We start from the raw sequence: 26,235 nt of genomic DNA on the forward strand, positions 1-26,235 counted from the left end.
CTTGGGATTTTTTATTTGGCGCCAAATACTTGGGCGACGGAAACTTATGTCATCGTGTAAAATGTGATGTCGACGCGTTCATGCGAGACGAAAATTTGCTTTTGCGCTACGAGATATAGAATTTGAGCGACGAAATTTTGTGCGACGAAACCAATTTTTCGTTGCGCCAAAGTGGGTTGTCAAGACGTACTTGCGTGATTTAAATAGACCACTTTTGTGATGAAAATGTGGTTTTGCGCTACAATTTTTTTTTTTGCGAGACGAAAAAATAGATTCATCACGTAAAATCCTTCTTATTCATATCTAGATTCTGCTATTGCAGAGACATAATGCAAAAAAAAAAAACTCTACTTCGCCTTTGCTGGGAATTCAGTACATTCATTGGGTAAGTATTTTTTGTCGTTAGTTTAAAAGTATTAATGTAAATTCATACTAACACTATTAATTTCGTTCTCATTAGGGATATTTGTAATTAGCGATTGGTGGAGAACGATTGAGAAGGTATTTTATTTGTTTTGTATTATAAAAATATTAAATTAATTACATTATGTTAAACTTAGTTTGTTACGTTTGTATTTTTTTTGTGAAATTATATTTATATTATGTTGTTAAATTGTGCGTGACGTAGCACAATGTGTTGTGATGTACGAAGTTAATTGAAATTAACTTCGTACTTGTATTTTTATTTTTAGTAACATTTAGTTTCCCGTTCGAGATTAGTTGGATTTTATGCATGGATGCGTAAAGCATGACTGCGATCCAATTAATTCTTGAATTGTCTCATTATTTGGACAGTTTGGGAATGCATAGTCATGTCACGTAATGTATGGCTACATGATTAGGTTTCGATTGTGGAGATTTCGGTGTCATCTCTGTACGTTATTCGGTGTCATCTCTGTACACCTCAAGAACTGTATCGGGATGCTGCTGAAATTCATCCACGTCGAAATCTAATCTCATGTAGCCGTAGATTACGTAATATGACTATGCATTCCTGAATGGGATAGGGCCCTTACTGGAGGCATAAGGTGACAGTATGACTTCGTATGAAGTTGTTGTGATTGTTGTGTTTTGATTGTGGTGCCATACCCAAATAGATGCACAGACGAGTACTTGGATGGAATCGATGATTTTATTGAGTTTGCATGTACACACAACACAAGTGCAACTAGAATCCGTTGTCCTTGTAGGAGGTGTAACAACACGTTGTGGGAGACAATTGAAATTGTTGGATTTTATTTAGTAAGGAATGAAATGATTGAGACATATAGCATTTGGAACCTTCACGGGGAACAATTAGATCATGCTTCGTCTTCAAATGCCACAAGAGTGGACAATGTGGAACCTAGTATGGATCCTAATGAACAAGTCATGGATATTATACATGATGCTTTTCCATTTGCATTGACCAACATGAATCAGGAATGGGAATATGACATGCCTACACCAATGGACAGTACAGAGTTTAAACAATATGAAAAACTGTTAAAAAATACAAACCAAGAGTTATACCCCGGGGTGCGGAGCTTTTCCGTTCTCACGGCCATTGTGGAGTTAATGCATGGAAAAATAAAGTATCGTTGTCGAATGTAACAACCCGGTCCTTAGTTAATATTTAATTATTAATTTATTCTAGTAAAAAACAATTATACCTTTAGAATATTTTAATGATTTAAAAGTTGACTTTTTGACCGGGACGGAATTTGGAGATTTCAGTTATACCGTTGCATAGAGCCCAGCGAGATGAGTCCGTAGACACGTAGTGGGCTCAAATCGGAGTTGTAACGAAGGAGTTACGATCAAAAGAAGTTCAGTGGCATAACCGTAAATACTTCGAAGAAGAGTTCTTAAAAAACCCAGATTTCTCCTATGTCGGCAACTCGACCAGCCGACTTTAGGAGCGGATTTTTCTCAGCTCTGAGCACCAATTCGAGCAAGACCGGTGCCAAACGAACCACCTTACTCCCCTCTTTCAATCTCAGCCCATCCCAGGCCTCAATCGGCGTCGTGGTCGCGAACCGCCACGAAACAGGGCGGTTTGGACAGTTTTGATGGAATTTCATAGAGCTCGTTCGGACACCTCCGGCCACCAAATCGGACGAGTGAGGTATGGTTTTCTAGCTATTTTCTATGCTCTAGCTACTGGTTGGGTAGGATTTCAGAGATTTCAAGAGTAGATCATTCGATTTTTAAGTTAGGTTTCAGCAGACTTTAGGGTCATTGTTTCGGCCACTTCCAGCCAGTTTTTGGGGTAGGTCTAAGAACAAAAGTGGTTCCAAATTGGGTGTTTTACCTAGGATAGGAGTCTTGAGCCGAGATGTTTCTGGCGGCGTTATCGCCGGGCAACCACGCCGCCAAAGACGTAGGGCAGCGTGGGCACTATAACGAGGATATCAATTCGGATAACGTTTGAACCCCGAATGGATCTCGCCTAGTGGGTGATTCTTGGGTTCAGCAGGTTTGAACCGTTGGATCGTAATCATGTTCTAGTATGTTGATCTAGGTAATTTCGGATCGTATAGCATTTGTGGATCGTAAAGCGAGTCCCGGTTACTCGGGAATGTCAGCCTGAGTGAGGTTTATAGTAAAACAAACGATTCTGAGTCGAGCAGAGGAAAGAACTACGTGGGCTTGATCCCTCAATAAAGTATCGTAGGCAGCCTACGATTATCAGCGACCACGAGTTAGGGCTCGTGGTTTACATTCTGTTTTGGGGCATTTTGGATGCCCATGGCTCCATACATATGGGCGTAGTCCCTTCCACACATAACCAGTGCTTCAAATACTTAGTGGATGGGGAAGTCAAAAATGTTTAAGCCGACATTGACCTGTTCAGAGGCAAAGAGGTAAATTACTCTGATACGAAGTTTTACGATCCACCTGGTCTCTCATTCACAAAAGATTGAAGCACCCAAACCTTCAAGAGTAATTCGAGTGATGCTAACACCTCGAGGTGTCTTATCCTCAAAAGTTGTTTTAAATTGTTTTAAATTGTTTTAAATTGCATGGCTACCCCGATTGGTGGGCTACTCTTAAAGATCGAGGACAATGAAATACGACCAGTAATGGTACTGGTTATGGATTCCATACTTCCGATAAGATTGATTCCAGGAGTTGGATAATTGATTCCGGTGCAACTGATCATATGACGTTTGATCCTGATGATTTTCTGAATACTACACAACCTCAACGAACCTGTATTGCAAATGCCAATGGCGTTACTTATCCTGTGACAGGGGCTGGCACTGTTGCACTCTCATCCTCTCTCACACTGTCTAATACTTTACTTGTTCCATCTTTATCCACTAAATTGTTGTCCGTTAGTCAGCTTACTGAACAATTGAATTGTTGTGTACTCATTTACCCGAGTTTTTGTTTGCTTCAGGATATTCACACTAAGGAGATTCTTGGTCGTGGTACTAAGAGAGGGGGGCTATATTATGTCGATGACTTCAGTCCTGGCATGGCTAACAGTGTGACGCATCCCTTTGATAGCAAACAAAAGCAAATTTGGTTGTGGCACCGTCGATTGGGACATCCGTCTTTTAGTTATATGAAGCATCTTATACCAGATTTATTCTCAGGTTTCAAGGACTCCGACTTCACATGTGATACTTGTATTTTGGCTAAGAGTCATCGTGTGCCCTACCCGTTGAGTACGAACAAGTGTACTACTCCATTTACGTTAATTCACTCTGATGTCTGAGGACCTTCACCTATCACTGCTCCTTCTGGTGTTTGATGGTTTGTCACATTCATAGATGATTGTACAAATGACATGGCTTTATTTGCTTTGAAGAATAAAAACGAAGTGTTTTCCCATTTTCAGTCATTCCACAAACAGATGAAAACTCAGTTTAATGCTCAAATCCAGATTCTTCGCTCCGACAATGGTGGAGAATTTGTCAATCATGACTTTCAGACTTACTTCCAACAACATGGAATTATCCATGAGACGACTTGTCCTTAGAAACCGCAACAAAATGGTGTTGCTGAATGAAAGAATCGACATCTTCTTGAAACTGCCCGAGCACTTCGATTGGCGCTCATGTTCCTCGCCATCACTGGGATGATGCTATTGTCACTGCAGTTCACCTAATCAACCGCATGCCTTCTGGTGTATTGACTTTTAAAACTCCCTTACAGGTCCTTGCGCAACACGACCTCTGCCCTCTGTTTTGGTACTCCCACCCCGAATCTTTGGATGTGTGACTTTCGTTCATCTCCACAAAAATCAACATAGCAAACTTGATCCATGTGCACTTCGTTGTGTTTTTGTGGGTTATGCCACTCATCAGAAAGGCTACCGTTGTTATCACCCTCCTACCCGACGTACCTATGTCACTTTGGATGTGACCTTTCTGGAATCTGAGCTGTTCTTCCATGACCCATCATCCAATTCTACGCTTCAGGGGGAGATACGAAATGAAGAGCAGAATTTGAGCAACTTGGAAAACGAAGAAATTCTCCTATGTACAGAAATGATTGATCATCCCGAGTCTGGAGCACAAGATTACTCTCTGCCGAAAAGCGACCAATCGCCCATTCATAGCGATCAATTACCTGACCCACCTGATCCATACGAAGATATTTCTGATCCGAGTCTCACACCTACAGACAATACAGAACAACAAGATGAAGACCCCCCCTCTAACTCAACAGTACCAACAGACCAATCTCCTGAGAATATCCTTGAGGTAACTACTCCTACTAGACTTGTGCATTTAGAGGATAAAACTATTGGATATCAATTACCTTTCAGGCAAAATCGTGGGAAGCCACCAAACCACTATTCACCTGATATTGGCAAGACATCCAAGTATCCAATTGCAAATCATGTATCTACTGAGAAGTTGTCTGAACCACTCAAGGATTTTATGCATCAGTTGTCTGCTATCCATATTCCAACCAAGGTCTCTGAAGCATTGAAAGATCCTAAGTGGGTCCAAGCTATAGAAGAGGAGATGAAAGCTCTTGAGAAAAATCAGACTTAGACATTGGAGACTATACCACGAGGAAAAAAGACTATCGGATGTAGATGGGTGTTTACTATAAAACACAATGCAGATGGATCTATCGAGCGATACAAGGCAAGACTTGTGGCAAAAGGTACACACAGACCTATGGTACATACTATGAAGAAACCTTTGCTCCAGTTGCAAAGTTAAACACCGTCAGAGTCTTATTGTCCCTTGCAGCTAATTTGGATTGGCCACTACACCAGTTTGATGTAAAGAATGCTTTTCTACATGGCGAACTCACGGAGGAGGTGTACATGGACATTCCTCCTGGTTATAATACTACTCAAACTGGAACAGTTTGCAGGCTAAAAGCATTGTATGGATTGAAACAGTCACCACGTGCATGGTTTGGACGGTTCACCATGGCAATGAAGAACAATGGTTTCAAACAGTGCAACTCAGATCATACTTTGTTCTTGAAACATCGGAAAGGGAAGGTAACAACATTAATAATTTATGTTGATGATATGATTATTACTGGGAATGATAAACAGGAAATATCACAGCTACAAGACTACTGGCTACAGAGTTTGAGATGAAGGATCTAGGTGGACTCAAGTATTTCTTGGGAATTGAGGTGGCTCGATCACAGCAAGGCATATTTCTCTCTCAAAAGAAATATGTCTTGGACTGTTGACAGACACAGGAATGCTAGATTGCAAACCTGCGGACACTCCTATTGTTCAGAATCACCATCTTGGAGAATATCCGAATCAAGTTCCAACTAACAAAGAAAGATACCAAAGGTTAGTGGGAAGATTGATCTATTTGTCACATACTCGACCAGACATTGCTTATGCAGTGAGCGTTGTCAGTCAATTTATGTACTCTCCAAGTGAAGACCACATGAATGTAGTTCTTCGATACTTAGATATTTGAAGTCTGCACCTGGAAAAGGACTTATGTTCTCAAAGCATGGTCATCTAAATATTGATGGTTATTCATATGCAGATTGGGCAGGTAATGTAACAGATAGAAAATCCATATCGGGTTACTTCACATTCGTGGGAGGTAATTTGGTGACATGGAGGAGCAAGAAACAGAATGTAGTAGCTTTATCCAGGTCAGAAGCCGAGTTCAGAGGCATGACTAAAGGGATTTGTGAACTTCTTTGGTTAAGAAAGTTGCTTACTAAACTTGGGTATAAACCTACATCTACAATGAATCTCTTTTGTGACAACAAGGCTGCTATAGCCATTGCACAGAATCCGGTTCAGCATGATCGTACTAAACATGTTAAGGTGGATCGACACTTCATCAAACAGAAGCTTGAGGCTAAAGTGTTTCAGTTTCCTTTTGTGAAATCCGAGGATCAATTGGCGGATATTTTGACAAAGGCGATTTCCAGTAAAGCATTCCACAATTCACTGGATCAGTTGGGCATTGGCGACATCTATGCACCAACGTGAGGGGGAGTGTTGGCGTGACTTGTGGATATTGACTTACTTTCCTTACACACCAAGGATTCCTATTTTATTTGTAATTGATTTACTTTAATTCCTAATTTCCTACTGTAAATAGAATTAGGAATTTATTATTTACTTGCCCATTCAGGTTTTGTTGTATTATAAATATGACCTCCTACAAGGAGAAGAATACATAGAAAATTCCCACAAACAAATATTCTCTCATAGTTTTCATATTTTAGCAGAATACATACAGCAGCCAATGAAGACAATGACTCCACCGACCCATGCATGCTGACATGTGCTTGAATTAGCACCACCTTTTTTACTCACATTTGAGCCAACAATCAACAGTCTCCACATTGGCTCAAAATGTAACAAACTCTCATAGTAACAATCCCAATGGTCGTCTCCCAATCCCCCAAGGAGCAATCAACAAATTTTACAAATTTTAATCAAGTCTAAGCAATGTTTAAACTAGAGCAACCAAATTGGCTTCGTTAACATATCCGCAGGATTGTTAGTGGTCCCTATCTTCTCAAGAAGAATATCTCCCCCATCAATAATCCCACAAACAAAATGGAATCGTGCATAATGAGCTTGATTCTTTGCTAAATAAATAGCACTCTGACTGTCACAATGAATATCCACATGGTCCTGTCGAACCCCTAAGTCATTAAGCAACCCTTGAAGCCAGTTGGCTTCCTTTATAGCTTTTGTTACTGCCATGTATTCTGCCTTAGTAGTTGACAATGCAATTGTATATTGCAAAATCGATCTCCAACATACTGGACCTCCAACAAGAGTAGTGGACCTATGCTTGTCCAATTCACCTGTGTAATCAAAATCTACATATCCAACAACATATTGAGCAATAGAATTATCATGCTGAAACAATAAACCCACATCCATAGTACCCATAATATACCTTAGAATCCATTTCATAGCTTGTCAATGCCCTTTTCCTAGATTATGCATATATCTACTAACGATACTCATAACTTGTGAAATATCAGGCCAGGTACACACTGTAGCATACATCAAACTACCAACAAATGGAATTTGAGCCATGTAATGACTCTTCTCATCAGTTTTAGGAGACATAGAAGCATTAAGTTTGAAATAAGGGGCAAGAGGTGTACTAACCGGTTTTGAATTTTTATTCATCCCGAAACACTGTAGTACCTTCTTAAAAAACTGCTTCTGACACAGACTAATCTTGTCCTTTGCTCTATCTCTTTCAATTTCGATACCTAGTATCTTCTAAGCTTCTCCCAAGTCCTTTATCTCAAATTCGTTACTCAGTTGATCCTTCAACCTTTCAATCTCCAATGTGCTCTTACATGCTGTAAGCATATCATCAACATATAAAAGCAAATAAATGAAGGTTCCATCTTGTAGTTTGCGAAAGTATACACAATGGTCATAGTGACTTCTTGTGTACTTTTGCCTGATCATAAACCTATCAAATCACTTGTACCATTGTACCCAGAAATGATACATTGGAAGAATCTTTTGGGTCTTCCAATATCAATAGGTTGATTGTTTCGCTCCTGTATCTTCCAAAAGGAAAAAAGATCTCTGAGAGCTGTTTCCTGGATCCGAAAGAGAGTACTTGGGTTCTCCCAATAACTAAAAAGTGTATCATGCCTGAATCTAACTGGGGTTCGTGGGGTGGAGGAACTGGGTAAATCCTTAACCCTTCCTCTTACTAAGACTACAGAATGTTCTTGTAAATTATGGCCAATACCAGGTATATAAGTAGTGATTTCAAATCCAGAAAGAGATGAGAGAATTAAGGATACCCACTAGAAAGACTAATCCAATCCATAATGATGTACCGGAAAATACAACATTTTTGTTACCCGACCAACCCTCAGGAGAAGCAAATACAACAGGTACACTAATCAATAAGATTAATGAAGTAGCAATGGAAACGATAACCGAATGCATAGGTTGTTAGAAGTAGTTCTGTTAAACATATACATATAGTATACCAACAGATTACCTTATTTCTTGCAAACCCAATTTTCTTTCCCAATAACACTAAACCCTTCTAGCTGAGACATATAAATCTCCTCCTCCAAATCACCATGTAAGAATGCCGTTTTGACATTAAGTTGAGCCAACTACAAGATAAAAAACCTCATTGTAGTCAATGCCTTCCTTCTGAGCATAGCCTTTGGCTACCAATTTGGTTTTGAATCTTACATTGCCTTTTTCCAAAGATTCCATCTTCTTGGCATACACCCATTTATACCCAATTGCTTTCTTCCTCTTTGGAAACTGAACAAGCTTCCAAGTCTCATTTTTATGAAGAGATTTCATCTCCTCATCCATAGATTTCTTCCATTCCACACTCTCTGAACTTTTGACCGCTTCTTTGAAGGTGGATGGAATATCATCTTCAATGACTGGAAGTGCATATGCCACAATATATCAGTAAACCGAGCAGGCTTTTAAATTTTTCTTCTCGTTCTCCTAGTTGCAATAGAATCTTGTTGTTGTGGAGGCTCTTAGGTAGATGCCTCCTCATCATCATCCTTGTCCTCATCATCATAATCAACTATAGGACTAGTGTCTGTAACATCAGACCTCAGTAGAACAACTAGAGTCTTCAGTAACTCAACCTGCTTTAAACTATTCCTAGTCTTGGTTGCTTTAGTTTCACCTTCATGCTTGTTTTGACTAACCCTAGCAGCCTCATCAAAAGTTACATCTCTACTTACAACAAATTTCTTCTCAATTAGACACCAAAGTCGATATCCCTTCATGCCATTGCTAAAGCCCATAAACAGAGCTTTCTTTGCCCTTGGATCCGACTTGCTTTCCTTGACATGATAGTAAGCAGGACAACCAAATGTACGTAAATACTTATAATCAGTACAAGGTTTACTAGACCATACCTCCATGGGCGTTTTCCCCTTATTTGTAGCAGTAGGCAACCAATTAATAAGATGACTTGCATAGGTAATTCTCAGCCCAAAACGCTTTGCCTAAACTAGTATTAGACAATATACACCGGACTTTCTCAAGCAAAGTACGGTTCATGCACTCCGCTACCCCATTATGTTGCGGTGTCTTCCTAACCATGAAGTTTCTCATAATACCCTCATCTTGACAAACTTCCAAGAAAGGATCATACTTATATTCGCCACCATTGTCTGATATGAGAGTCTTGATCTTTCGACTGGTTTGAGTTTCAATCATCTTTTTCCACTTCAGGAATATCTTCAAGAGTTCATCTTTACGCTTCATGGTGTACACCCATACTCTTCTAGAGAAGTCATTAACAAATGAGACAAAATAATGGCTACCTCCCCAAGATGCAATCTTGGAATGTCCCCAAACATCAGTGTGAACATAATCTAGAATGTCATTAGTGTGGTGAATAGCAGTGCCAAATTTCACTCTCGTTTGCTTACCCAGCACACAGTGCTCACAGAATTCCAATTTGCATGCCTTCACGCCTTTTAATAAGCCTTGCTTCACCAATCCTTGCAACGCCTTTTCACCAGCATGCCCAATACGCATATGCCATAACCTCGTAGTGTCTGTGATATTTGCGTAAGTACCTTTGGTGACGACTGCTCTACCAATAACTATACTTCCCGACAAGAAATACAAGTTATTCAGTCTTATACCTTTCATCACCACCCGTGTCCCGTACACAGCTTTAAGAACTCCACTCTCCATGGTGATCTTGAGACCCTTGGATTCCAATGCGCCCAATGAGATAAGATTCTTCTTCATATCTGGTACATGCCGAACATCACTCAATTCTCTGACTATTCCATCATGCATCTTCAAGTAGATTTTGCCTATCCCTTGCGTTTTGCATGCATTATTGTTTCCCATCAAAACAACTCCACCATCCAACTTTTGGAAGCTAGAAAACTATTCCCAAATAGAACATATATGATAGGTGCAACCTGAATCCAAAATCCACTCCTTTGAGTGACCATTAATAGATGAACTAGCCAAGGCAAACTCGAAATTATCATCTCTAGATTTTGCAAAATTTGATTCAGAACCCACTTTCTCCTTCTCTTTGTTCTTCAATTTGGGGCAGTCTTTCTTCCAGTGACCCTTTTGGCGACAAAAGGCATATTCATCTTTAGCAGGAAACTTCCCTCGCGACTTGAACTAGATTTTCCCTGCTTCCTAGATTTTCTTTCCTCTGTTCGATCCCTTGCAACAAGTGCCTCGGTTTGTGAATTTTGAGTCTTCAATTCCTTCTTACGACATTCATGATTCACCAATGCAGCAGACACCTCATCAAGTTTCCCTTCGGATTTTCCATACAACAAAGTAGTTGTCACATGATCATAATCATCAGACAGTGAATTTAACAAATATAGTGTCTTATCCTCATCAGGAATTTTCACATGAAGGTTTGCTAAATCAACATGTATTTTATTATAATCATTGAGGTGTTCGTGCATAGAAATACCTTAACGATATTGAAATCGAAAGAGTCGCTTCAGGAAGAGCCGATTTTCTGTGCTATTGGTTATGTACTTCTCCTCCAATTTCCTTCATAACTCCTTTGAAGAAGTTTCCTTTATATATGGGTATTTCAACTCCTTATCAAGAAACAATCAAATAAATGAAGATTAAGTCTCTTCCACTCCTTATCATCAATTTCTTTGAGTTTATCTTCTAGAAAAATATCCAACTCTTGTTGATATAACACATCCATAACTTCACATTGCCACATGTCAAAATTATTAGATCCATTTCATTTATCAACCTCTAACCTCATAGTAGCGATTAGATGTCTACTGGATGTAGGTGTCAACGAAGACGATGCCGACTCCTTCTCCTTAACAGGTTCGTCTTTATATCCAGCCATCAAATCCACTCGACACTATTCACGGTACTATAGCACATGTACTATTCACGGATACTGTAGCACCGCCAATTCCAAATGGAAACCCTAGTCAAAACTAGAGCACTGATACCATATGTTGTGCCGAAGAGTCAACCAAGTAGTGTAAGTGGATGAAAGTAAACAACAACTGGCAGGAGATAAAAGAAACAAAACAATATCAACAAGAACACCAAGATTTATACTGGTTTGGCTATGCTTACATCCATTTTGTAAACGACGGAGTAATCCACTATAATCAAAGAGAGTATACAAAGTGTTTATCACTCAAGAAACCCAAATCCCAAATACACTCGAGTCACACTCTCACAACGATTGAAAAGAAAAAAAAAATTATACAAAGCAAAGAACAATTTGAGAGAATTCTTTCCCTCTTTGGCAGAATGACTTTCTTGCTATTTTTTTTCTTCTCACACTCGATGGTGGATGAAACCATTTGCTACCAATTTATAGCCATGAGGAAGCCCACCATTCAACAACCAAGGTAACCAATGGAGACCCACGTGCAGTAGTTAAAAGAAGAATACATGCAACAGCCATTGGAGACAATGACTTCACCGACACATGCATGCTGCCATGTGCTTGAATTAGCACCACCTTTTTCACTCACATTTGAGCCAACCAGAGGCGGAGCCACAGTGGGGTCGTCGGGGTCGCACGACCTCTTGGAAGCCATGGAAATAGCCTTGGAGGTCCCTTGGAGCTGCTGGCGCGACCTCTTGGAGCTGCACACCACGTGGTCGACGGAATGCTTGAAAGAAGAAGGAACAGAACAACTGAAGAAGAAGGAGGCGAGGCTGCTCTGGCGCGCGTCTTTTTTAAAACAACCTAGGCAAAACGACATCGTTTTGGCCCAGAATGTTTTTAAATGACCGCCAAAACGACGTTGTTTTGGCCTGTGTCTGAACAAAAATAGAATGCCCAACAGATCCCTCTCAGACCTCTCCTTCTCCACAGACAAAGAGTCGATTCTTTCATTCAAAAAACCCCAAATTTCTTTTGTTTTATCCTCCTCCAACCCTAAGTTCCAAACTCAATCCCCCCTAAGCCTTCAACTCCATCTCCTCCCTTGCTGCCGCCATTGAGGTGTCTTTGTCTTTAAGTCGTAAATGCGTCGTTGTGGTGGTGATGCCGCCAGCTACTCTCTTTATATTTGCTAATTGTCATTGTGAAATTTCACAATTCAAGTAAGTTCTAAACCCTATATATAATATATGATATATTTAATTTAATTGAAACATAATTCATGTTTATTTTGATTATATTGGTGGTTTGATTATATTGTGAGTTTTTATTTTCATTATTTTGTATATGTAGAATATATTTAATTTAATTGAAATTCAATTAATATTTATTTGATTATATTGATGGTTTATTTATATCGTGAGTTTTATTTGGCAAGTTTTTGTATATGTAGAATATATTTAATTTAATTGAAATCCAATTCATGTTTATTTTGATTATGTTGATGGTTTGTTTAAATTGTGAGTTTTATTTTGCAAGTTTTTGTATATGTAGAATATATTTAATTTAATAGAATATCCAATTCATGTTTATTTTGATTATGTTGATGGTTTGTTTAAATTGTGAGTATTTATTTTGAATATTTTGTATATGTAGAAGTATTATGGAACGGTTTTTTAAGAGAAAGTCATCATCGGGTTCGGGTAGTTCGAATAATGTTGATAGTTCAAATACTGTTGGTAGTTCAAGAACTCCAAGTTCAAGACAAAGTTAGTCAGATGGTGTTTTGGGTAATCTTCAAGCAGATCCTGGATTAAGAACTCGAATGATAGATTATGATGCTAATATGAGAGATGACGTCCGAAGATCATATCTACAAAAAGGACCTTGTCAACCTAGAGGTCATAATTTCCCGATAACGCTTCATTCCCCAATGGTTTGATGAGTTTGATTGGTTGGAGTATAGTATATCTAAAGATGCGATATTTTGTCTCTATTGCTATCTCTTTAAAACCAATTTTGAACAAGTGGGTAGTGAAGCTTTCACTGGAGATGGATTTAAGAATTGGAAGAAAGGGAGAGAAAGATTTAAGATGCATGTTGGACCAGTTGGGAGTGTTCATAATAAGGCTAGAGAAGCTGCTATAAATTTGATGAATCAAGCTACACATATTGAAACAGCAATGAGCAAACATTCCGACCAAGCTCGTAAGGCTTATCGCACATGTTTGATAGCATCAATCAAGTGCACGAAGTTTTTATTGCGACAAGGTCTTGCTTTTCGTGGCCATGATGAAAGTGCCACTTCAAGCAATAGGGGAAATTATTTGGAGCTATTACAATTCCTTGCAGATAATGATGATAAAGTTAAAGAAGTTGTGATGGAAAATGCTCCGGGGAATCTCAAATTACTAGCTCCTTGCATTCAAAAAGAAATTGTGAATTCATGTGCCCTTGAAACACTTGATGCTATCATGGATGGTCTAAAAGATGGATTCTTTTTAATATTGGTGGATGAAGCACGTGATGTATCAGTGAAAGAGCAAATGGCTATGGTGTTGCGTTATGTGGATGAGGAATAATGGGTTCGATGCATTGGTTGATGAAGTATCTTCTTTTTGTGAAAACATCATATTTATGTTCCTAACATGGAAGAGGCATTTATACTTCCAGGGAGGTCAAGGCGTTATGCTCTAATAAAGACAAATCGTCATCATTATCGTGTGGAGCTATTTATTTATGTCATTGATGAGCAAATTACGGAGTTAGAGGATCGCTTTAATGAGGTAAATACTGAGTTGCTTATTTGTTTGGCATGTTTGAGTCCGAAAGATTCATTTGTAGCTTTTGATAAATCAAAGTTACTTCGTCTTGCTCAATTTTATCCTCAAGACTTTTCGGATGAAGATCGTTTGGCACTTGAAGATCAACTTGAGATTTATATTAATTATGTGCGTTCCATGAGTGATTTCTCTCAATTGCAAGGGATTTGTGATCTTGCAAAAAAAATAGTGGAGACAAGGATGCATCAAGTATTCAATTATGTATATCTACTCATTACATTGTCTTTAGTTTTACCGGTTGCAACTGCTTCAGTGGAGAGGGCATTTTCTGTCATGAATATTGTTAAGGGTCCACTTAGGAACAAAATGGGAGATCAATGGTTGAGTGATAGCTTGCTTGTTTATATTGAGAGAGATATTTTTGCTTGTATTGAAAATGAAGCTATAATGCTTCGTTTTCAAAATATGAAACCTCGTCGTGGACAATTATAGCTTGTAATATTATTTCCGTTATGAATTATGAATGAAAGTACTATGATTTCATTTTCAATATGTTTTTCAATCCTAAATTTTTATTTGGACTTTTACACTAAGACCCCTTGTGGTATGATTCCTGGCTCCGCCATTGGAGCCAACAATCAACAAGGTCCACAATTTCGACTTGGTGTCGTTTCCGAAGTTGTCGTACAAGAAAATCATGTCGAGGGCGTTGCTGGATTTTTCGACCATCGTGTCGAGAAACGACATTGTCTCGTAGACCATCTAGGTGTCCCTGTACTAGGAAAAGGATGAGAGAAATTTATTTATTTTTTCTCCTGTTAGGAGATATTCTTATACTAGGAAAAGGAAACTTGTAGAAATTTTTTTTAAAAAGAAGAAGGTTATTTTCCTAATATGAGATTGTTTCCTAATACCACATATCACATAATTCATAAAATATTCAGCATAAAACCAATGTTGGATGTCATCTCCTCCTTATTGTAGCAAAGGGTCCCCCTAGTATCTTCGACCAAAATCTTTTCCAGTAATATGGTTGCATAAAATTAGGCTGCATGAAAAAGGATATATGACAATAAATAGCAAAGAAGGAAAAAGTATAAAAGTAAAAAGAAAATCCCTTAACTTCTTTTGTTGTTGATCAATTTCCCTTTCCTTTTTGTTACAAGGGCATCATTGACTTTCCTTTTCTTAATATGAAAATGTTTCCTGATACGAGAAAAAAAAAAATATTTCTCTCCTTATCTTACATGGACAATGTGCTACAAGTAGGCTATAAAATCATGCCAAGTCTCTCAACCTTTGGAACTCAAATCACTCAACCCTTCAACTTCCAAAGTCAGAAAATAAAAACGCTCCTAAGTTTTCAACTTAAAGATTTAGTTAATAATTCAAAGAGACAATGGCCTCCGACGAGATGAAGAAGATAACCTTGAAGAGCAACGACGGTGAGACCTTCGAGGTGGAGGAGGCTGTGGCCGTGCAGTTGTAGACCATCAAGCACATGGTGGAGGACAACTGTGTCGACAGCGCAATACCTTTGTCGAATGTGACCAGCAACACCTTAGCGAAGTTGATCGAGTACTGCAATAAGCACCATGAAGAGGTTGTCGATGGCAATTGGGACGCTGATTTCGTGAAGGTGGACTAGAGCACTCTGTTTGACCTAATACTGACTACAAACTATCTGAACATCACGAGCCTGCTGGATTTGACTTGCCAGACTGTGGCAGGCATGATCAAGGGAAAGACACTTGAAAAGATTCGTGAGACCTTTAACATCAAGAATGACTTCATGCCTGAGGAAGAAGAGAGGTTCGTAAGGAGAACCAATGGGCATTCGAGTGAGAGAGTTAGGGCTAGTTTGGGATTGTTGTCACCTTTTTAAAGAGTTGCTTCTGTTGTGCTTCATAAATAATTAGTTGTAAAGTAAAGCAACTCCATGTTTGGTAAATAATTTTTGTTCAGTGTTGTTAATACAAAAAGCAGTGTCAAAATCGTTTGATAAATTTTTATATAAAACTGTTGTAATTGTGAATAATTACTAAAACAGACATGATGTTGAAAGTGTTATGTGCTAATCATGTGGTGGTAGTGGTGGTGGAGAAGGAGGTGGTAGTGAAAGAGATGAAGGTGAAGGTGGTGGTGGTGATGATGAAGGTGGAGGTGGTGGTTATTGTGATAGTGGTAGTGGATGAGATGGTTGTTGTGGAGGTGGTGGAGGTTGAGGAGGAGCTAGCGAAGGTTAAGGACGAGGCAGTGGTGGCGGTGGCAGCGGTGTTGGAGGTAGAGGAAGAGGTGGTGGTTGTGGTGGTGGTGGTAGCGGAGGAGGATGTGGTGGTTGTGAAGGTGGTGATGGAGGTGGTGGAGTTCGATGTGGAGGTGGAGGTGGTGTCATTTTTAAAAATTAATTATGGTATTTTTGAAATTAAAAATTTTATTAAAGGCTCATCTCTGCTTCTTTTAAAAGCTGGTGTCAAAAGGCCACTGCTTTTAAAATAATCGGGATATTTTACTTTTACCAAACACCTTAAACTGCTTAACTTTAAAGTAAAATAGGTTTTTAACGAAAAAAAGCAATCTCAAACGGGCCTTAGAGAGCCCCTACATACCTATTATTATTCTTTGACTTTTTGTCTAGTCATCTATAGACTATTATTTTTCTTTTAGTGATAATTCAACTGGTTTTTTTTTTCTTCTTCTTTTTTAAATTTGTTTGTTAAGTGATTGCGTAGACATGAACTGATTTTATCAAATATGTCTAATGATACAAGAGTTATGTCTCCCTTTTTTGTGTGTTCAAAAGCTTCTTTGTTCTCGATAAATGCTTAACAAATTAAATCTCTTGGGAATTAATCGTATAATAACTAAAATTCCCAAACTAAACTCACACGAAATTCATTATACAATAGCCGGTCTATTGATTTTGAAGGTCATGTGCTTAAATAAAAATTGAATTATTTTACTTCAACACATTGGCTTTTTGCTTTCTTTGGAAGAGCCTTCAAACATATTAGTAAAATATACCCATAAAATGCACCCAAAATGTCTTTTTGCAATTATTGTTGGGCTAAAAGATTCTATTGGGTCCTCACACCCTTTGGGCTGATGCTGCATGTAAATTTGACTCCACAACAAGAGTTAACTATTGTTGAGGCACAAAAAATTTAAGGCTGGACCCAAATATATTTCTAGCCCAGTACGGCACCTAACTTAGAAAGAAACCCAACTTGGGTACGCAAGAGTTCGTCATATGCTCTTACACACGTGCCACACCAAGCAAATAAGCAGCAGACCACGCTACAAGGTTAAGTGGGCCCAAACCACACAAATGTCTGGGGCTTCTGAGTGGGTTGTGGTATGGATGGTTACGAGTATTCACGAGGCCCATTGATGGTCCAAGGAGTGGAAGTTTTGGGATACTTGGGAACACCAAAACTCAAGCTCGTTCCAATTTCATGCTCTGTTCTTCCATCTTCTTCCTCTCTTTCCCAAAAACACACATCCAAAGAGAGCAAGCATCACCTCTCATCCTTGGAACCCTTCAATTTCGAGCCCTATTCCTCCACCTCTTCCCATTTTCTCTTCTGGCAAGCCATTCCAGAGCCTGACGAAGCTTTCGTCGTCAAGCTGCAGGAAAATTACCCAAAGCACCCATTCTTCCACCCTAATCTGTCTCTCTCTCTCTCTCCTCAGCAAATTCTCACGAAATCCTTTACTTTAAACCTCTGTTTCTCATAGAAAATCTACTCTCTCTCTCTCTCTCTCTCTCTCTCTCTCTCTCTCATGCTAAACTCATGAATGCTTAGCTTTCATGCCACAAGCTTCTCAAGCCAAACCAAGAATTTATCTGTAAGCAATTATTGGTTTCATTGGTGAAGAAGACCAAGGTGCTTCCTAAGGCTAAGCTACTCTTTTGAAGCACTCTTGGGATCTGATTCTTGAACTCAAACATAGGGGCAATATCACACATTTGGCTCTTTACAGCAACCCAGGGCCATCAGTAGCTGCCGGAACGAAAAAGCCCCTACAACTATGAATTGGAAATTTTGAAATCTTATAAGCTCATCTTTCTATTTTGTAAGTTGGAAAAAGACTACTCTATTTCCTCCTCCATATTAAGAAGTCAAGCTGCTATGGATACTTATTGAAGTTTGAAAATCGTTTTTTTTTTCGTTGGCTTGAAAGTTGATTTTGTTAAAATTATTTTGGGAATGAGAATATAAAAATAAAAATAAAAATAAAAATAAAAATGAAATAATGGCGGTCCAGATTAATCTCAACTTTGGTGATGTACTGCACCAAACAATTGCTAAAAATCCAGTCATATCCCAAACAGTCCAGTGTAATATAAAAGGGTTAATTCAATCCAGTCTAGTCTAGCCTACCGAACGGGGCCTTTTAGTTCTTGGACAGGGTTTGAAACCTGGCCTATTTGTGGTAAGGTCGGCCTAGTAATTGAACCTAGTAATTGAACTTCGATATAAATTCATAGCAAAACTGGAAAGAAAGAAAAGTGGGAGCAATAGCATAAACCGTATTTTTCAGTCTTGGACATGTATCTATTATAGAACGAAACGTAAAGCCTCAGTTGCATGGTCCATTTTTAATTAAATACCATTAGCTCACATAATCTACATACTCTAATCCCAGGAAAAAAAAAAAAAAAGATAAATTACATGAGTTCCTAAAGGCTAAAGAAAGAAAAGAACTCAACCCTGTAAAATTGTTCTTTAATGTAGCACCTTCATTTTTTATTTTTTTTATTATGTACCGAGCTATTATTTATTGCACCTGTTTGTGCCATATCACAGCTCTTCTAGTTTTGTAGATTCAGTAATGAAGTAGGATAAAAATAGGAGTTGGGGTGAGAGAGATTGAACACAAGAATGTGCAGAAGAATGAATTAATTTCATTTTCTTCATTCCATTAAAAATACATCACTGACCTTCAAATTCTACCTCCAATCTCAGTAAATTAGCCTTTTTAAGCCCCCATCATGTTCAGTCAATCTGTCATATGGCATACATGCACTGAGAAAAGTTTTCTGCACCAAAACCTGAGCAAAAACAGTAAGACAAGGTAAGGACAACCAATTACTATGCAAGAGTTGCAAATTAATTCTTAATTCAACAAGTTAATAGCAGAACATAACATGCAAAATAGAGTCCAGAAACACATGAAGTAATTTTGCAAAATCCAAAGCCTGTTTTATCCAAGAAAAAAGAACAAAAAAAATATCTGAAGCTTCTCCACAAAATCTAAACTACACCAGTTTTCTGGAACCATTTCCCACTGCTACTTTTGCTTTCAAACAGACAATGCCATTGCAGTTTGCAGATCCACGGTAAGTAGAAGCCAAAGTGGCTTGTTGACTTCAAATGTTTCAAAACTTCTAGTAGCTAGGAGGTGCTGTATGAGGTGCCATTGCCAATTCTATAATTCATAGCTTGGAATGAGATATTGCCAAACTTGCTCCAATGGTGAAGTTCTATTTGTGCTATTTGTGAAATGAGATTATCTCAAATATGAGATTGGGAATTATTTATCTCAAACTCAAATTAACATGATCATAAGTTGTTTCATTGGAGTTGAAAAAGTGAAAAGTGTGCCAAACTGTAGGAGATGCTCCGAACTTTAAAGTATTGGCATTCATGTTGCTGCCCCTTGATAACTATAAAATACTTAACAAGTCATAAAATACTTAACTTGGAACTTGTTAGGGAAAAGGACATCCCACCTACATTGTTGCAATATGAAGTTTGTCATCGAAAACAAATTCACATTCACGCAACTAGATTAAAGGTCATTGATGCGATAAAATAAACTTTACTATGATGTCCGGCAACATATCATTAGCTAATATCTTCATGGAAAAAAATGCTAAATATCCATATTCAAAGTATAAAGAGACTGAGAGAAAGAATACCTTCTTTTTTTTCTTTTTCTTTTTGTCTTTTTATTTAGAAAACAAGCAGTGATGTTGTCCAATTGGAACTACTGAGGCCTCTTATCATTAGTAGAATTAACTCCTATGCCAGAATTTCCCTGTGAACGTCTTTGTTCTTGACCAATAGGAAAGATAAATGGATTTAATGCAGGTTCATCTGCTGCCTTCCGTTTTAAATTATCATCAAAATCACTGCTACCCAAATTCTTCTTCTTCATGTTATCATCAATCCCACTGTAGTCCAATTTCTGCAAAATACTTGGAACCATCATATTCCCATCCTTACCAAACTTACTTCCCCTTTCCATGTCAAATTTTTCTTTGGAGCCAATGAAGCCTCTGTTACTCTCTGAAGCGATGGATCCCATTACTGTGTCATCGTCTTTTGAAACCCATGCTCGGAAGTTGACCATTGAAGGTGGAATCCTTGAGCAGAACACTTCTTTCAAGTTTCCCAGTACTCCCTTAGTGTATGGGTTTTCATTCTTATCGTAACGGTAACGAAAATTCTCATAAGTCGTCTGTGACAAAGCAGTAGTCAGAATGAAAAAATCTAAATTCAGAATAAAACACTGGGTAATAATTCAAATAACAGTCGTGCTAAACAATGTAAACAAAGATAAGCCATCTTGTTATCATGTAGATTATATGTGCAAAACATATCCAAAAAATAGTAGGGATTATCAAGTGCGGAGGTAGACAGAAACATATATGCGCAACTCATTCTGCACAAAATTAACAGATAACACTGTGCCCCAAATAATTAAGTTGTTAGGGATGTGCCAAAATTTTACATCAACTTAACATCCCCTCTATACCAGAAAAACAAATAAAAGCAAGAAGAAGAAGTGTAAGCTATTTAGGAATGAGCCAACAACATCTTCCAAGTTAACCCCCATCTCCCTCAGGTGCATCACTATGGACATAGAGAAATATATATCTGCACCCAAGACCTCTCAGAACCAAAGTTCTGATACCATGTCAAATTTTGTTGGTTTACCACTACTACGACAAGTTTAAGCTTTTGAGTTACATTGTAGCCTAACAAGAACAAACCAACCTTTTAGTATATTAGAGATAATGGTTAGCGAGTATTAGTTATTCTGTACCCCTAAATTATCAGATCTGTAATAGAGTTTGCGATAATCTAGAATTCATGTCAATATCCTATATGACATATATGCATAGGTAGCTATCCCTCTTCCTGTATATAGCTGTATGTTAATTCAAGGCAGGTAATGCATTAAAGATACATTTCTTACCAAATTAAGCAAGAGAATCATCAATCCCAAAGAAGAAAAGAAACCTAGAACAATACATCTATTCTTGTTACCCTGACCAGTAGTTTTCCATCTCAATTAAGGATTTTGAGATCAAAGGTTAGACTGCAGCAGAGCAGTGGCACTAGATAGCACAGTGAAGGAGGGATTTTTTTCCTTATGTAGGCTGTCTAAAAACATGTACTTAGCATAATCTAAATCATATTTTATGAAGTGAACTCAAATATGCACGGTGGCACTAGATAGCACAATGAATGTATCATTATTTCCCTTATCATTCTTCTCTAATATAGACATAGATGTCTGCAATACAGTATTGAGTATACAGTGCAGACAACTAACAGATAATCTTAGTTTTATATATGAGAAGGAAAGTGACTAGACTACAGGAAATTGCATTATTGATAAATGATTTGGAAAAATAATAATAATAAGAAAGCGAAGAGGTCTACCTGGTTGGTGCAAATTAGATAGATATGGAAAACTGTTAGCCCACCAACAAACCATACTGCTACAAAGCAATATACTATGAGAATAACTGATACGATGTCATGTCCCATGGCCCTCCATAGATTGCCACCTTGTCGAAGAATGTTGATCCAAGACAAGACAAAGACATATATGCACAGGAAGGTTGATGACGAAATAAACAAAATGAAAAATGGATAGTTACGCTGCAAGAACAAGAACATGAAAGAGGTAGGTTAGAAAGAGTGCAAATTGTTTTATATTGGAACAAACTCTTTTAGGTAGTTTTCCTTAAGGAAACTAATGAATCCTATGGGTGAATTGTATTTTGTGAGTTTGAAACCTTCCATATTTTAGCCAACGCATGACCACATTACTTTTTCTTATGGTACACATAGCTTGCTAGTCACCAAAGTATCCATTTTAATGAAAGAACATTAGTCTGGTTGAGTGTTTCATACATTTTGTGACCCCTTAGGTTGTCCTACATCACATTGCTACTTGGTATCCAGCCATAAGACAGACTTTTCTTCCAATTCCTGGTGTTTTCTTCACTCTTGTTTACTGTCACATCTATCCCGTTGTCATATTTTTGGCTAAACTTATATATTCATAGAGTTATACAAAAACCAACACCTTTTTAGGCAAAGAAAGACTTTTCTTATAAAACAAGGAACAGAATTCACTTCAACACAAGTAACTAAGAATATCAGCACAAGTAACTGAGAATATAAACTTTTACCAATTTACAAAGCCAAATGAAGAGTTTGGGACATAATATCCAACAAATTCTCAAATATAACGCAATACACTGACCAGAAGAATTTCTAAGTTTCATTACCTCCACTTGAAAACTAGAAGCCTTATTCAATTTCCATTTAGACACCCGGAACATAAATTGCAGAGTTAATAGTTGGCAGGGGAAGAATCTTACTAATCCAATACACTGACCCACCCATGGACAGTGGTGATCAAACTTCTGAACACAGTTGTTGCAGATCGAGCAATGAGAAGCACGCGGTGGACGATATAGCAAACAAGTGTCACAAAACTTTACCTTCACTACATGGCCATTGACCTGTACATCCTTTATTCGGGGTATTCTCAAATTAGAAGCTTTGTTATTGACCCACTCCATTGATCCAGACATATCATATGCCTCATCAGAATCAGGTGGTCGAGAGTTCCTTGGAATGATACCAGGATCCCTACCAGATGTCAAGTACAGAAAAGTGAAATCCTGCATGAGCCAATATAAGTCAGGTTTGAAGTTTTTCATTTGGTGAAGCAGGCTCCCACTGTACGGAAAAGAATTTCAATTTACCAACCAAAACAGTGAGGATTATTCCCCCAGTTAGTACAGGATAGTCATAATGTCCATGTTCTCCTTTCATCGTTACAAGCATTCTTATGCAGAATGTTAGTGCAGGACATCCAATCAAAAAGCTAGTTAGAAACAGTGATGCAGCATCATGACCAAAGACTATTCTTCCACCACACAAAAATTTCTGTCAAGAAGAGAAGTTTTTAGTGTTAGTCCATATGATAATCAAATGTGAAATTGTTATTCTAGCCACTTTTGACATGGATGTACAAAATTACCAAACTTTAGATGGATGATTTTGAATGCAAAAGAATGAGTGACGGTAAACACATTCATGAACACAATAAATGTGTTCGTATTACTTGGTTAAAATGCATAACACCCTTATTTTTCAGAAAATTTGTTTGTAGATGAATTGTTATAATTTTCTATATGCAGGACATGGGTAGAAACAAAGTTAATCTTCTCAACTGATCCACACAATAAAAAAATTGATAGAACTGCCTTATATATAATTCCATAAGCATGATATACAAACAAGAGACTATCTGTTACAAAGATAGTGTGGCACCTTCAACCCCAAAATTTAGTTCAACAACTTTTAAACCCCTCAGATAGTGAAAATACTAATTGATGAGGTGCTTCTCAGATCATTTCTTCAAATTTTATTTTATTTTTTAAAATTGTTAGATGCTTTGGTCACTCTACTTATAAACTTGATAAACTCCCCCACGCCATGCAATTAATTGTCTTGATTTCTCAATGAATGGCAACAGATCAATTACGTCTCGTTAATCGGTTGAAGCTTCTCAAACAACTGGATTGACAATAATATGCAAAATTAGCATCTAAAACAACAGAAAAGTACATGAAGTTGACTCCTACATAGATGTTCTGAGGCTTGACAGAAAAAACAAAAGGGTCAAGACAGAGTTAAGCTCACTTGAAGAAAAAAGAAGCAAAGAACTGCTCAAAATACAAAGGACAAAGTCATGGAACCTTTTTATGCTCAATTTGAATGCCAAGCATGCTAGGGGGTGAAAAACTCCAAGTACAACAACGTATCATACCAACTCAACATCTCCTTTGCAATTTAATGTCAACATTTAAACAGAATGAGCTATTAACCCAGATAACTAGACTTCCCAAAGATGTATGTTATACTTCACCTCTGGAGAATCATATTTCAATTCAGAATTAGGAAGACAGTCTTCCAATTCTATACCTAAGTCTAATGGTAGTTCTGACAACCACAGAAACAAACTCATGAGACCAAAAAAAATGTAAAATGGGTAACAATTATATCCACACCAAAAAAAAAAAAAAGCCCAAATGATGAATTACTATCTAAAAATCCAAAAAACCAAGCTGCAACCCCAAGGCAGGCATAAAAAGGGAGCAATTGGTTTAAAACATGAAACAAATCATTCTGCATAAACAAGATCTCCACAAGAAAATAACCCATAATCATCATGAGCATATAACATCATACATTGTTACCCTGCCAGACTAGGTAGAGCCTTTCTTTTTCAGGGCTGGGCTTCGGAGGAGGAGCCACGGCTGTGTCGTCGTCCATGCCATTGGAGGGAACATCCCAAACTTGGCTCTTTTTCCTACTCATAATAAAATTTTCAATTCAATTTTTTTCCCTTTTCTTTTTAGATTTCTTCAACAATCTCCTTTTATTCGCATATACCCGCATCAAAATGAGACCATTTTTCTGATGGGTAAGCGAATGAAACGAGATTTAAAAAACACAGCTGTGGGTTGTAGGAGGATGCCCTTTCACATGATATTCATCTGGGCCTAATGGCTTCCCCTCTCTCTCTCTCTCTCTCTCTCTCTCTCTGGTATTTCTACCTGTTTGCCAATGTCTGCCCCCTATTCAGAATTTTGCTCACCCACCTCATCAATCTTACAAATCCCCTCTCTCCAACAAACTTGCTGTCAAACGGGTCTCCGGCTTCCAAATACTACCGCCTTTTTCGCGCCCAAACCGATATGTTTTTTACTTTTACAACTACACCCTTCCATATATTTACCACACGTATATGTTCAATTTCTCATGCATTTTGCATCAAGGCTCTAATAAGACGAAAATTATGATACTTTTTTTCTTTGCCTAAATTATAAGAGTAGGACTTGAGGTCATACATCAAGACTTGTTTTTCATTTATTGTTGGTTTTGGTCTGATCGTGTGGTTAAAAAGGTCAAGGAACTTTTAATGATGATGATCATGTTGTGGAAGTTGATGTGAAGTGGAAAGATGGACCATGACCTCAAAACATTGAGTCTATTTTTATTGATTTGATGGATGATGAGATTTCAAAGGGAAACCGATCAACAACATTTTTCCAAACTAGTTGGCAAACTATCATAAATGAACTTCATACTAGGATGAACTACCCTAATAGTGTTGCCTAGCTTAAAAATAAGTGCAACTTTTGATTAGAAAGTTCAATAAAATTTTGACTCGTACTAATAGACTGGCGAATTTAGAAATTTTCCTTCCTGAGGGCAAGAACTTGTAAAGTCTGTCTTAGCTTATATTGGCTAATGGAGCCTACCAACAATCCGTAAAGTCTTTGCATAATGTAGCCCAAGTCTCAACAATTCATTTGCCCATTTGCCCTACCTTAGCTTTCTTTGAGGCATTTTATCAAATAATTTGCCTCATTCAATATAAAATATCATGAAAACTTGGCACCTTCATAATTGTAAAACAAGATTGAGTGGGGGTTAGTGCCTCCACTGGCTCCTTACTAGATCCGCCATTGTGTGGGTGGGTGGGAATCCAACTTTAGGAACTATTACTGTAGAAGATGATGCATTGAAAAGCTTTTCTAAGGTATGAAAAACTTTGCAATATATTAAAAGATTCAAAAATTAGATATGTAATTCCGTATGGGTGGTTTTGTGTCCCAAAAGATTTAAAAAGAAAGGTTGCCCCCACTATTAGAAGTTGATTAAAATAGTATTATTGAAGGCTAAAGCCGCTTATTATTTTATTGAAAAATTGGCGGTTTTACTCCCGGTGCAACTAATTTATTCAATAATATTCCCATTTTGAAATCTAATCACAAATATGCCCTATAAAAACTCCCTATTGACAGTCTATTGCCCATCTGTCACTTTTTTTTTTCTTCTCAG

General features: G+C 37.9%; 2 protein-coding genes and 1 pseudogene across 3 annotated transcripts; 2 read left to right on the top strand and 1 right to left on the bottom strand.

Annotated features, from left to right (window-relative positions):
- Nucleotides 1–13,375: 13,375 nt before the first annotated feature.
- On the top strand, nt 13,376–13,864 carry LOC148915010 (uncharacterized). The gene has a single exon (XM_089043375.1). It carries the CDS (start codon nt 13,376–13,378, stop codon nt 13,862–13,864), a length of 489 nt encoding a protein of 162 aa, XP_088899501.1.
- A 1,600-nt stretch (nt 13,865–15,464) lies between these two features.
- LOC148915011 (SKP1-like protein 1A pseudogene) lies at nt 15,465–15,910 on the top strand (annotated as a pseudogene).
- Nucleotides 15,911–18,781: 2,871 nt separating this feature from the next.
- Nucleotides 18,782–25,086, bottom strand: LOC103342977 (putative protein S-acyltransferase 1). 2 transcript variants are annotated; one of them, XM_016796914.2, is made up of 6 exons: nt 24,577–25,086; nt 23,089–23,268; nt 22,602–23,000; nt 21,745–21,966; nt 19,992–20,533; nt 18,782–19,121 (listed from the first exon to the last, which is right to left on the bottom strand). In XM_016796914.2, the coding sequence occupies exons 1-5, from the start codon at nt 24,703–24,705 to the stop codon at nt 20,060–20,062; spliced, it is 1,404 nt and encodes a 467-aa protein (XP_016652400.2). In that variant the 5' UTR covers nt 24,706–25,086; the 3' UTR covers nt 18,782–19,121; nt 19,992–20,059. The 2 variants fall into 2 exon arrangements, with proteins under 2 accessions (XP_016652400.2, XP_008244866.2); XM_008246644.3 differs by having other exon boundaries at nt 22,695–23,000; nt 24,577–25,079.
- Nucleotides 25,087–26,235: the final 1,149 nt, after the last annotated feature.

Source organism: Prunus mume, linkage group LG8, assembly GCF_029339155.1.
Source record: "Prunus mume cultivar Tortuosa linkage group LG8, ASM2933915v1, whole genome shotgun sequence".
NCBI lineage: Eukaryota > Viridiplantae > Streptophyta > Magnoliopsida > Rosales > Rosaceae > Prunus > Prunus mume.